Genomic DNA, 13,891 nt, shown 5'->3' on the forward strand with positions numbered 1-13,891 from the left:
TCAATATACTAATAAAGTTCAAACATTTAAAATTTGCTTATCACATGATAAACATGGGTGATTTTCAGGGCCAAGATGAAAAAAGTGGAAATTTATTTCTTGAGGTTATGACTAAAGCTAAGTTGAAATTATTATCAAATTCATGTCTTTAAATAAATTACAAGATGGATCACATTCCCTGTAAAAATGCCTGACAACAATATAAACTTGGTAGCATAAATATTTCTATAGAAATAAAGCAGTTGATACACGTGTCTAAGTTTAGCAAGTATTGTACAGTAATAAACTCACACTGAAATTCAATTCTGTAAATGTAAAACAACCAGGAAAATAAGCTCTCACACACCCACTGCCAGGAGGTTGAGGTCTTGCCTGTGCTAGCAAACTGGGTTAAGAAGTCTTTGGGCTCTGAGGAAGCCCAAAACTATCTTCTTGGCCAAAGCAACTCAAAAAGCCACAATTTGTATCCACAGCCCTTATTTCTTTGCTAGGGCCATGGAACTTAAAATAAAAATAGATCCTCTCAAGTCCAATATAGATTTATTTGAAAACTAGTTTCAATACACATCAGTCAGGTCATGGGGATGTGTTCTAAATTGACACAGAGTGAATTTTGTTGTGCATGAAGTCCAGGGAGAGAAGACACCATAAAAAACTACTCATGGCATGTGGCTCTCTTAACCAGACTAGAGGGAGTAAATTAAAATAGCAGCCTGCAGCCCCAGCTGGTAATTTGGAAAGCTGTTTCTAAATCTTGTTGGCCGCAGGTGAACTTCTAAATATACATGTGACCCGGCAGCTGCAGCTGTTACCTGTACACTACTTGCGTACAATGCAGCCTTATCCTCAGAGCCTGCAACTGAGCTGCTTTCCAAGACCATGCCCAGGATCAGGAGGTGAGAGTCGAGGGCAGAGTTGCTAGGGCAGTGTGTAAACCAGCTACTGAACACAGCAACCGACAAACACCAACAAGACAGCACTGGTAAAATCCATCTTCCATCAGCCCTGTTCTGGGAGCAGCCAAGGAAAGATTTTCCAGATAGACTGGGCTGGTTTTGTAGGAAAGGGGTGGAGCATTTCCAGAATGCTAGCTTCCTGAAAAGTTGCCAGTGCTGCCAGGGAACGTTCCATTTCAGTGATGTAAAGCCCGGGCCTGAGATAGAGTGAGCGACTGGAAGAAGGCCTCCCTCCCCACCCACCTTGCTGGCGGGACCCACCACACGGAGGCGCTGGTGAGCTACAAAGCCAACAGGTGCTTTGAAGGCTCCTCGGACCCGTCCGGGAACCAGGGAAACAGGCACGGCCAGAGGTAGAGCTGAAGTGATAATTAGCCCCGTTGGCCCCAAACTAGCACTCGACCTCATTTAATCAGCACCATTTTCTAGAAGCTGGTCAGCCTCAGACCCCTGCGCCACTTAGGACAAGGAGAGAAACTGGGAGTTAATACTGCACTGACTTAAGGCGGCAAGACTTATACTATGGTAGGCACTGTTGGTTTCCTAGGTGATGGCCATTCCCTCCTTCCCCTTTGTTAACACAAAATGAATTTTGTCCGGGTTCTGGTGGTAATGTTTAGGGACAGTGAAATTGATTAGTCTAAATCGCCCATGCTACGTCCATTTCCCTCGCTGGTGATTGGGTTAGGCGTGGTCACGTGACACGACTTTGGGCATGAAGGAGGACCCTCCCCTCCCGCGGGGGATGTGTCTGTGTGAGGCGATGCTTGGAACAGCAATTTAAGGCCATGAGAGGAAAACTAAGAGTGCACAGCAAAGCCGACTCAGAATTCTGACACTCAATCACCCTTAGAATGACCCCACCTTGGAATTTCTTGTAATGTGAAATACCATTTCCTTATTACTTAAGCTGCTTTTAGTTGGGAATTTTGTAGCTGAAGGCATCCTCACTGCACAAGAGCATCATATCCTCATAATCTAGTATCTGGGGTAAACATATTCCCCTAATAAATTTCCTGGGTCTTCTCTGAGTGGCATTGGCTGGAGCTGGAGGGAGGGAGGGAGTCAGCCCGGGTCCTTCCCACTTACAAGCCACCAGATAGGCCAAAGGGTGCCTAAACTTCGACCCTAGAGGGGGAACTTCTAAATAACCGTTTAAAATATCTTGCAAATAACCTCTCTTGATCACTCTAGGTTTTTCTTTCATTGCACACATGCAGACTTTCTTTAAGTACTAACTTACTTTAAGCAACAACCATAGACTGAACAATGGAAGAACTGTTAAAAGATTGGGATTTCATTCATTTTGCCCCCAAATGTAGAGTAGCCCTCTAAATATCCCTGGGAATTGGGAATTGCTATATAAGGTGCTTAACGTTTTAAAAATTGCAGCATAATGTATATCCTAGCTCATAGAATTGTTCATTCCAAATTTTAGAGTGAAAATACTGAGAGAAGGGGTGAGTAAAGAAATAAATAGGATAAATGAAAAGCAACATTCTCCATTCTACTTCCAGGAAAAAAAATTTTTAAACATTCTATGAGAGTCCATTTCCTGTTTAACATAAGACCTGTTAAACTGGTTGTTTATCTGTTAATTATAGTTTTTCAGTTGTTTTAAACTAACGTTGTATTAATAAAGTTTCTTATTTTCATTGCTTGTTCTCCTTCCAATTTGACCACTTCTATTTTAAAAAATAGAGAAAATGGCAGTGGTAAAGAATATATTGTGGCTAGAACAAGGGTTTGCAAAGCAATCAACATAAATCCAAAACAGAAACTGATACAAGAAAGCTTCAACTTTTGAACAAGGATAATTTTTAGGAAAAAAGGTTATAGGGAATGGGGACAATGCAAATGTAATTCTTGATCAAAAGATGGTGAAAACAGAAACAGGACAATTCACAGGCTAAATGTGTAACCCTTCTTAATGCCCTTGTGTATATGCTAATATATTTGTTTATTAGCATAATATAAAAATTGTCTCTACAATTGTCACAAGAATCAACACAAGGCTCTCTTTACTGAATGAAGAACCTCCAGGAAGGAGAAAACAGTAACAAATAGCTGGAAATAGTACTCATTTTCCAAAAACTTTCTGGCTCACTTTCTGTTCTTTTTCTGTTTTCCAAATTCTTCTGGCTCTCCACTTACTCTCCAGGCCTTGCTAATCACTAATTCCTTTAGCGCCATTCTGTTTCCAAGTATCCTTGGATAACCTTGCTCTTTCCAATCAAGCCTTTGAAAATCTGCTCTCCTAGTCTTGCTCTGCTCTCTGTAATGTTCACGTCTCCCAACTTCTGTAAGTTTTTCCAGTTTCAACTGGTTGATTACTATACTTCAGCTTGTGAAAACATACATGATTATACTTTAAAACAATGTAAATAATCCACTGTAGTTTAAAGCAATATCAACAATATGTATACATATAGTTATATGGATTACTCTCAACATGGTTGATGGACAGTTCTACTTGGAGTCATGCCATCAGTTCCAACTCTTTAAACAAATCCAAAATGAAACTCCTTACAATTCCTCTACAATTCAGGTTTTCCTTCTAATTATTCTACCACTATTATCAATGCAGTCAAAATTTGAGTCACCTAATATTTACACCTTTTTCTGAGTTCCTCTTCCTAATCAGTGATTATGCCACACATTTTTCTTTCCAAATGATCTGTTCCTTTGCAGTCACAATCACCTTATCCCATTCTAAAGTCTCTGCTTGTCTCATATTTAGCTAGCTCCTCCAACAATATTCTCTGTGACCCTCCGAAGTCCAAGACTACAGACCTCTAATGTCAAGGCCAGCTAAATCTTATAGCTATAATAGCAACCATTATGGGGCACTTGTTCCCTGTCATTTAGTACTGTGCTAAATGATTTCCATTCATCATCTCATGTAATCTTGATAACAATTCTATGAGGTACTGTTATTCTCATTTTATATATATGGAAACTAAAGCATGAGGAGTTTAAGTGTATCGCCCAGGTCAGAAAGCACCAAGAGATAACATCAGCCTTCACACCTATGCAGTTTGACACTGATCCTGGGTTCCTAACTAGTACTCTGTTCTGCCTTCATGCCAGCTACCAGATTTTAAGAAACTTCAGTGATGCTCTGTTTCCTATCAACACATGTCTAAATTCTTCCTAGCTCATGTAGCACTCTGTAGTTTTATGTTATCCTGCCCACCCAACTATATCTCCCACCACCCTCAACACGTTCCCCCTCGTGAGTCAAGTCAGGCTCCTCACGGCCCCTGAACTTCTCATGCTCACTTTCACTTTGGTCCGTGGTTGGAATTCTGCCTTATTCTTCCAGCCTGGTTTCTCTTTCCTTGCCCCTTTATCTCTTCTAGTCCTACCCACAGCCAAAGTCCAGGGTCCAGTTCCTTTAGGAAGCCTTCACTGAGGACTCCATGCCACCCTCATCTTCCTCCTCACTGAACGTCACAGACCAAGAGCCCATAGAGTCCTCCCCCGAAAATCTCAAAGCACAATCTCAAAGTCCATAGAACTCAAAAAATGCTTGTAGACTGATTTGCTCTACTATTATTAATATCTCAGCAGTGCTTTCCTCAGGCGTAACATGACACTCCAGGAGAGGTCCCTTTAACTTCCATGTTAGAAATATTGTTGGTAGGGTTGCTGGACCAGCAACTTCCTTCAAAGTCTTTCCTCTGTCACTTCACCACAATAGTGAGTATAATGGACAACTGCATCTTAGCTGGAAGGCTGTCATAAAAGTCCATTATCAAGGAAGTTTTCTGTTATGAATAAGTTATTAATAGTATCATAAGTGACTTTTTAAGTGTTTATCTGTATAACTGGCACTCCTAATAATGAAAAAGAATTTTTGGATCTGCTCATGGTGGCAAATATTGGCACGTGTAACTGGTGGCTTGTTGGGTGAGGATCCTTTGTCACCTCAACCTATTAGTAGAGTGCCTCTAAAATTCTGGTGTAGCCATTTGAAGACTGTTTATAAGTGTTAGCCAGGACACTGTTTCACAAACTGGGATCTGCGAAAGACCACAGTTCTGAGAAATGCTACTAGGTATTCTTCAGTGCTACCAGATAGATTTGATGCTGAGAATGGATGTTTTTCTCCATGCATATTATGAAATTTCATGTTACCAACATTCAGGGTGCCTGCTAAACATGACCAGACTTAACATGACCAACTTTATCCAAACACAGCAACTTAAAATATAAATAAAAATGCATTCTGAGTGCTGCTCAGTATCTATCTACTTATTTTGAACACAAGACGTTGCCTTTTCTAGAAAGCATAGCACTAGGACAGGTGACTCCTTGCCACTTTGATAGAGGTCACAGGGCCTGGCCGTGATTGACATCTGGGAAGGATCTGTCCCAACAGACTTGGACACATCAGAGCTCAGGATAGTCCTCTTGTTAGATTACAGACTAGACATGCTGTGTTGGTTTTCCCATTGAATTTCCTAAAGTGGTGGTTCACATATATGAGTTCAGAGACTCTCCTCAGTAGGTCTGACATGCAGACTAGGAATCTGCATTTTCAACCAATTCCTTGGGTGATTCTAATGCTGGTGTTCCAGGGAACCACACTTTGAAAAAGCACCATCCCCAGAAACCAGCTTAGACATAAAGTCAAGGATGTAATGATTCTTCTTCAGCTACTATAATTGAGAATGCGATATGCCTACATCCCCTATTAAAGTTGTTCCCAACCATGGCTACACATTGGAATCACAGATTCATCTTCATAAAAATGCATATACCCAAGTTTCACTCTAAGTATAAAAGATTCCAACCCAGTAGGTTTCTTGGTATCCAGGATACTGCAGATAATTCTGATGCAGAGCCAGGTTTGTGCCCTAATAGAACACCAACAGTCTCCCAAATGATTACTCCCACTTCGTTTAAAGAGCAAAACAGGATTAAATTCTGGGGTTTCAAAGTTAGAGTTTAGCCCACGTAATATGTACACTGCAAGTATTTTATTATTGTTGTCATTGTTACTGTTAAAATACACTGAGCATTCATTATATACCAGGCTCTGTGAAATGCACTCTACCTACATTATTTCATTTAACTTTCGCAACAACCTTTTGAGGTGAATATTATCTCATTCTACAGATGAGGACACTGCAGCTTGGAGAAGCCAAGTTGCCCAGGGGCAGTGACAGGATTTAAACACAGGATTAAAACACAGTCTATTGACTCAAAGCCCACATTTTAAAAATTCCATACTCCCATATGTATTTCTTGATTCCATTTCCTGCTTTATTGTTCCCTTATCACCACTGAATGCACCTGTACACTTTATTTACTGGTTTATCACCTCCCTAAGTAGAAAGTAAGCAACACGAGGGCAGGAATTTCACTTATTTTGTACACAGCTGTTTCCCTCAGGTCTAACACAGTGCCTGGCAGTGCCTGGCACAGAATAAGTGCTAATAAACATTTGCTAAATGAGTAAGTGAATGAATGATGTTTAAAGAAAATTATAAGGATATTTTGGAAAACAATTACGAGGAAAAATAAACTATTTTTTCACAAGACCTCTCATTTCTGTGTTTATCCTATGGACTGGAGTCAGGTTCTGAAAAGCTTCTATTTTTTGAAAATAGTAGGATGATTGTAAATGCATTAAAACTGATGACTACAGAAGAGGAAAGGTTTATCCATACGACTGCCATAAGCGGAAACAAGAGTGTTTAAGATGCTTCTGAAAACAAGTGGTAGCACAGGCCACCTCATTTTACGCACAGCACATTGAGTCACTGGCTAATCTGATATTTAGCAGCTACTTAAATAACCAAACGGCCAGATGTAATGAAAACTATAATGGTACCAGTGTAAGACTAAAGGTGGCACTATTCTGACAGGCTTTCTAAAATTAAGACATGTATCTTTTACATCATATATTTTAAGTATTAGTTCTTTGGTACATAATTTAATTTATAGCATGAATTTACAAAACAGAAATATTCCAATTTTGAGTACCCTTTGGATGGTTATGCCATCTACACTAAAAATCCAAATAGTTCAATTATTTCCTATTGAGTAAAATTCATAATTCAAATCTAACAAATTTTATAATACAGAATATATTTATGCCAAGATACATACACAGTCAAGCTACTTCTTCTTAAAGAAGGCAGACATTTGCTGGAATATGTAACTACTAGAAGGGTATAAAGTTTTTTCCTTCTTAGTGCTCTTAGGTGTTAATAATTGAACAATTTACCTTGTCATCAGGAAGCACATGCCAAATAGATATTGTCTTTTCCTCGACTTCATTGTTGATAGACAAATAAGAAGGTTGATAGATTTTGGTTGGTTCTAATATTAATACCTTGAAAAGATAAGGCAAAGAAACTAATATTAGTGACTTAAGGTTTAAACCACTTAGAGATGTTATTAACACCCCAGCACCTACAGATAAGGCTCTGAATCTGTTGCTAGAGTAAACCCTTTTAACTTTTCATTGTTATCATTCCTATGAGTCCTTTGAGCATTTTATGGCATTATACAATTATCACAAAGTTCAATAATACATCAGCTTATATTGTGAACAAACTGGGAAATAAATTTTTGAAGTCCATATATTAGTTCTGCTATCCTCAGGGAATCTACTACTGATAGTTTAAAAAATCTTATATTTCATCATGTACAACATAAGCTATTTCTATAACTATAAATGTGTCAAAGAAAAGCAGAAACGTGGTAAAACAAATTAATCCTGTACACAGAAAAGATTCCATGTGTAGAATGTCACATACTTATTTTAGGTTTTAAGCTGTCACACTTTATCATAAAGATACAGTAATATGTTTTTCATAACCACGTAAATGGATTTAGAAATAATCTGGATTATTGAAAGAGTTTTGTATATGAATCAAAGAAATGGACTTAGCTGCATAACATAATAAAAATGTCTTTGCACTGCCTTCAAGAGAAAATTGGCAACTTTAATAATGATATATTCAGTCCTGTGAGGAAAAAAAGAAAGAAAATTTGCTCCTGTTCTGGAGATGTATGAGGGGTATATGATAAGTGAACTGAGAATCTACATCAAAGGACTGCGTTATGTATTGATATTATTACTGATATCTCACATTAGAAGCAAATAATTAAAATACCAAACATGATCTGATTTCAAAGGTGCAATAATTGGTACAGATGCTATAATTGGTACAGACCCAGCCCAAATACCCTGTGCAGACTTCAGTGGGAATGTGAAAAGAAAAGAGAAAAGCAAAGCAAAGCAAAGCTAATGCTTAACTGTCAGAGATGCCATAATAGTTATTTCTACTCCACCGCTTAAAACTCAAGGAAATTACCTTTAGAACTAATCTTTATTTAGTTTTAGAGACAAGTCTTATTCTGTCACCCAGGCAGGAGTGCAGTGGTACAATCATAGCTCACTGTGACCCCAAATTCCCGGGCTCAAGTGATCCTCTAGCCTCAGCCTCCCAAGTAGTTGGGACTACAGGTGCATGTCACCATGCTCAGCTAATTTGTGTGTGTGTGTGGTAGAGATGGGGGTCTCACTATGTTGCACAAGCTGGTCTCAAACTCCTGGCCTCAAGTGATCCTCCTGTCTCAGCCTCCTAAAGTGCTGGGATTACAGGTATGAGCCACTGTGCCCGATCTCAAACATTTCTAATAGATAAAATCTGAACAATGTGTTCCTAACTTGGCACAAGGAATTAAAACAAGCTTGTAATAACAATTATCATTGTCTAATGTTTGCTGAGCCCTTTGCTCTGCCTTTGAAATGACAAAATGTGAGGAATTTGTAGCACCCATTACAGAGGTCACAGAAAGGCTGCTAAAAAACAAGGAAAAGGAGGCAATTTGATAAAGCCGTAAAGCTAGATACAACACACGTAAGAGTACACATATTCTTGCTTTTAGCTTCTAGTCTTTTACATTCGTTAACATTATAATTAACTGCTAACTTCATGTATCTGAAGCAAAAAGGAAGACAGAAAAGCCTATGATGAGTAGATATTAACTAGAGTTATATATCTAAGTTTTTTCAGAGTCTTCAAAAGCACCACACTCTTCTTTCTCTCTCCTGACATCAGGTGATGAGTTGATGGTCTCCAAATTTTTCATTGTAAGAAGGAAAGAAAATATATGAAGAAGACAGGTAAGGAAAAGGAGAATAAATCGAGCTGAACACAAATAATAATAAACAGTACCATTCAAATAATTTCCCAAATAAACTTTTAACTTTCTTTTGCCCAGGGTCATGGTTATTTCTTGGAAGAATGAGAATGAATATGGTAGTGAGATAAATGGAAACAATCAAACTAAAAATTTTATAATATAGGCCATCCTGGATTTTATTTAATATTTCATCCACTTCAAAAGAAGGATAATATTATCATACTAATCAAGACCTACTGCAGCCTTTATAATGTGTGCCACGGAAGATGCTATGCCAAGGGCATGACAAGCTGCAGTGACTGAGAGAGCACCACAGGTACTAGAAGGCTGCCTTTTTTCATGTGGTGGAGCATGCATGGCAAATTTCAGGAGTGGTCACAATTTATTACCCAAATATTGATCTTGTTTTTCTGCTATACTATGATCTATATTAAGATTTTTAAAAACTGTCCATATTGCTTTATTTTCTAAGTGACATCTTTGCAGTTTCTGCAGTGCTGTGTCATACATGTAAAATCAAGAAAACATTCAAGTGGTTAATCCTAAAGCAATTTCCATTGCATTTAGAGCTTCTTGGTAGATTTACATTTTCTGGAATTCACAAAAGATGAAGTAACTGTAAGAAGGCTCAACTTAAGAAAAGCTAGAAAACTACAATCCTGCACTCTGTTTAATAACAAACTTTGGGAAAGAAATTTTGAGTACCCAAGTTATGAATTCTGATGTAGGAGCAGTATTTAGAGATGAGTAGGGAAACACTGCACATTAGTCTTTTCACAAAAAGATAATCCCAAAATAAGCCAAAAAGTTCCAAGAAGGAAATGGATTGCTGAAAAAAAATCAAACAATATGCTATAAATGTGTTTGTAAGATAATACAACAAACAACTATGTGTCAACCAGCCTCAAACAGCAAAAGTGTTAATACACTGCCATATTTGCTTCAATACTTTTTTTAAAAAAATGAAATGTTGTAAATAAGGTCGAAGTCTCCATGATCCTTTATGCAATCCTGTTGTCCTTCCTAGACGATTTCCCAGAATATTTAGCAATTCCTATGCCACCAGGAATCTCTAAAAATGCCCACGTCCCCATAGCTTTGCCAACTGTTGTAAAACTTTTTGATTCTTTGAGTCCAACAGGCAAAAAATGTGTCTCCTTTTAATTTGCATTTTCTTGACTACCCAGTGAGGTTAATTATCTTTTCATATGATTTGGTCATTTTTTTCTTCTGTTTTTGTTTATCAAATTTGTAAGAGTTTTTTTTTTTTTTTATATTAGGCAAATTGATCATTTAGCAAAATTTGTATTAAATATTTTCTCCCAGTCTAGCAGTTTCCTGTTTGGCATGTTTATGGTGTATTTTATTCAACAAAAATTTCCATTTTTTAATGAAATCAAATTGGTTAATTTTTTCCTTTAGGGCTTATAGGTCCCTTGCTTAAGAATGCTGCTCTAACCTGGAGTTAATACCTATATTCCCCTAAATTCTCGCTTAACATTTTCTGATTTTACTTTTTTACATTCACTTATTTATATCATGACAGACTAATTCATATTAAACTAATTTAAATTAGCTCAAAGTGGCTAATATGAATGGCTTCCCTTCATAACCAATTTTCTAGTCAATCAAGTCAACAGTCAATTAAATACTTGACTTCTGTGCTCTCTTCTTTCACCACCGTATCTACTGCTACTCAGAGCACCAACTAGAGGCAAGCTGCCAGCTCGCCCTAAGATAAGTATTTTCCTAGGCCACACATCATCTAGGCTGGAGAGTAAAGTGAAACGTTTTCATTTGAGAGGCTTTCGATGAAAGATACTGCTGAGCTGAATGCTTCATCTGGAAGGAAGAGTAAAGCATGTTCATGGAAGCATGGATTTAATTAAATGAAGCCAATGATCCTATCAACAAGAACTAGAAAACTAGATTTTACAAAAAGAATTGAGAATTGTCATCACCTCAGAGCATGGAAGATAGAGATGAGAGAGCTCTAACAGAGAGAGATTTACAGCATCACTCTGACGTGGGAAGAAATTTGTACACACAGGGCGTTGCCAGTTCTTGAACTGGATGCCAAAGCCATACTGCTTTGCACGGTACTCTGAGAACTACCAGGGGAAGGCACCAGCTGAGAAGATGAGCAATATATTTTAAAAGGTGTGTGCGTGTTTGTGTGTGTGTGTTATACATTTAAATATATATGTGTGCATATACATGTGTATTTGTATATATATAGCTCAAATCTGCTAGAGAGCAGCCAAAATGAGTTGCAGACCAGAAACTACTAGTCATCATTTCCTATGGTCTAAAGCATTATAAATAGTGATTGGCGATATTACATATAGCTCTGACTCACGAAGGTAATGGCTGGTAGAGACGGAACAACAACACAGGTGAGTCCAATACTAAGATGACATCAACAAAACCACAGTATTAATTAAAAGTATCCATCTGTCAGGTCTGAAGAGATGTCTAGACTACTGGGCTAACCCAAGAGACAATTTTTTCCTTGCTTGGGGAGCACACTTTACCACTTATCAAAAGGAACCAACCAAATTCCATGCCAAAAACATAAAAATGTATCTCATTTCTCTGACTTTGAGAGGTTATTTTAAAAAGCAAGCTAAAGCAAACAAATTTGAAGAAAATACATACATTAACCAGATGACTGCAGTCTTAGGGCACGACAATTAGCACACAAGTACTGTTACAATCACAGAGCAAGATGTTCTTTAAATAAAGGAACAATACAGAAATGTACTTAGATGTAGATGAAGAGTACTCACTGGAAACCTAACTACAGTAACATCTGTCTTTGTGGCCTCCACCAGGAAATCCATCCAAAAGTCCACAAGTTCTTGCCTGGCAACAGGCTGTTCTGTAGTCAGTTTCACAAAATGCTTATATATCAAAATTGTCTCTACAATAGACTTGAGGTACCTGAGAATTAAAAGATACAAAACATGTAACAGACAAATGTAGAACCACCTATTCCCATGTATCCCAGTTTTATTCTTTAAACCTGATTTGTATATGGCATTAATAATTATGCATTCAGATTCACCAAAAATTTTTCATTAATTATTATATATCATGTATTTTCATATATTATCTTATTTATCTCTCACAAAAACTCAATAACACACGCTGTTTTATCACCATTTTAGAGATGAGAAACTGAGGCTTAGCAGGCTTTAGTAACTTGCACTGGGGCCATACAACTACTTAAAACATCGATTTTAAAATACCTATATTCTATTCAAAGAAATGGTTTATGCATTTGTTTGTAAACATGCTTCTTTGAGGAAGCTTTCCTAACTAGACCCTTGATAAGAGATCTTTATTTTGCTCTGAAGCAACTCAGCTTACATATTATACAGATATCCTCAAACCTAATAAGACAGATGGTGCCTCAAAGGAAAAAGTTAGGGAAAATGAGAAACAAGATAATTATACAAGATAATGGCTATGCAGGAACTTTGTAGACTATAAATATGGAAGGTAGCATTCCATAAAAATTAAGTTAGTGGAAACTTAAAGCACCGTTTTGCAGCTATTAGTAATACTGCAGAAAATAGTGCCTGTCTTCTTGTTAGCGGAACCACGAAACTTAAAACTCTGCCATCAGAGCAGGTATCATAAAGAAACAGCAAATTTGGCTGAGTGGAATGCATGCATTTATTGGTTCATTTATTTCCTATAATTTGCTGAATGCCTACTGTGGACATGGTATAGTCAGTACAGCCTCTGTTCTCAAGTTGCACATAGTGCCATGGAGACAAATGTAAAAAAGTGTTATAACACCATGAATAAATATCAATGGAGATATAATTAGAGATACGACTAAAAAAGCTACATCATCAGTATCGGGAGAGGCGCAACTAAAGAAGGACAGAAACAAGAAAGACGGGAGTTGGGTGCGAGGAAGGGTTTTAGGTCAGGGTCTGCTTCATGAGCAGACATGCTGGATGAGTGTTCTCCAGGGCGAGAGCACTGCAAGAGGCACACTCAGCGGATGCTCCGACACTCGTGCACGAAACCGGTGTGGCACGCTGGGCATGAGGAGAGAGCAGCGTAAACTAGGGGTGTGACAATAGCAAGGCTGGAATGGCTAAGGGCAAATCTTGTTTGCCAAGCCAAGGAGATGGACTTTATCCCTTAGGCTGTGAGGAACAATTAGACTATATTGATTTAAGGATTTCATTGGAGGGGAAGGGTCAGACACCCATTTTAGAAAGATCACAGTGATCACATTTGTAGGTGCAAAATGCATGGCCCCAGCATGATTCGTGTGTGTAGCACTGGCCAGCGTGGGCAGGTCAATGTGTAGGGAAGGCTGTGTCAGTGACCAGCTGACACGACCTATGTCCAAAGTCATCAGAACCTACCTTCAACACATTTTCTTTATGAATATCACATTTTCCTCTAGATTCTGCATTTTATTCCATAAGCAAATAAAATAATTTAATTGTCAGTTCAATAAATATAATATGGGAACCACATGGAGCTGTTTATTAATAATAATTGTATCAACAGCTAACAGCTGACTATTACCATGCTGGTGTCTTCAGTTTAAACAGCTTTTCAGATGCTTGAATGACTCTCATATGGTCATTGGCCAGGACACTGGCCCCAAGAAAGAATCCAACTTCCCAGTAGCTCTGCAGTTTTTCCAAGTTTCCCTTTTTACCAAGAAGGCTACTTAGCTTCACCCCTAGAAGATGAACAGAAAGCAGAATGTGACAAACACATCGCAGATAGGC

At 38.0% G+C, this 13,891-nt stretch overlaps 1 protein-coding gene across 1 annotated transcript in view; it reads right to left on the bottom strand.

The window, feature by feature from the left end:
• The window catches only part of MAP3K5 (mitogen-activated protein kinase kinase kinase 5), a 223,398-nt gene that overhangs the window by 76,411 nt on the left and 133,096 nt on the right, over positions 1–13,891 (bottom strand). Inside the window, exons 9-11 of the mRNA XM_012665176.1 lie at positions 13,683–13,842; positions 11,915–12,068; positions 7,195–7,302 (exon numbers count right to left, since the gene is read on the bottom strand). Of these exons, the coding sequence (XP_012520630.1) occupies positions 7,195–7,302; positions 11,915–12,068; positions 13,683–13,842 (422 nt within the window). The remainder of the gene's footprint in view (positions 1–7,194; positions 7,303–11,914; positions 12,069–13,682; positions 13,843–13,891) is intronic.

Source organism: Propithecus coquereli, unplaced genomic scaffold (assembly GCF_000956105.1).
Source record: "Propithecus coquereli isolate 6110/MARCELLA unplaced genomic scaffold, Pcoq_1.0 Scaffold98, whole genome shotgun sequence".
NCBI classification, from domain to species: domain Eukaryota; kingdom Metazoa; phylum Chordata; class Mammalia; order Primates; family Indriidae; genus Propithecus; species Propithecus coquereli.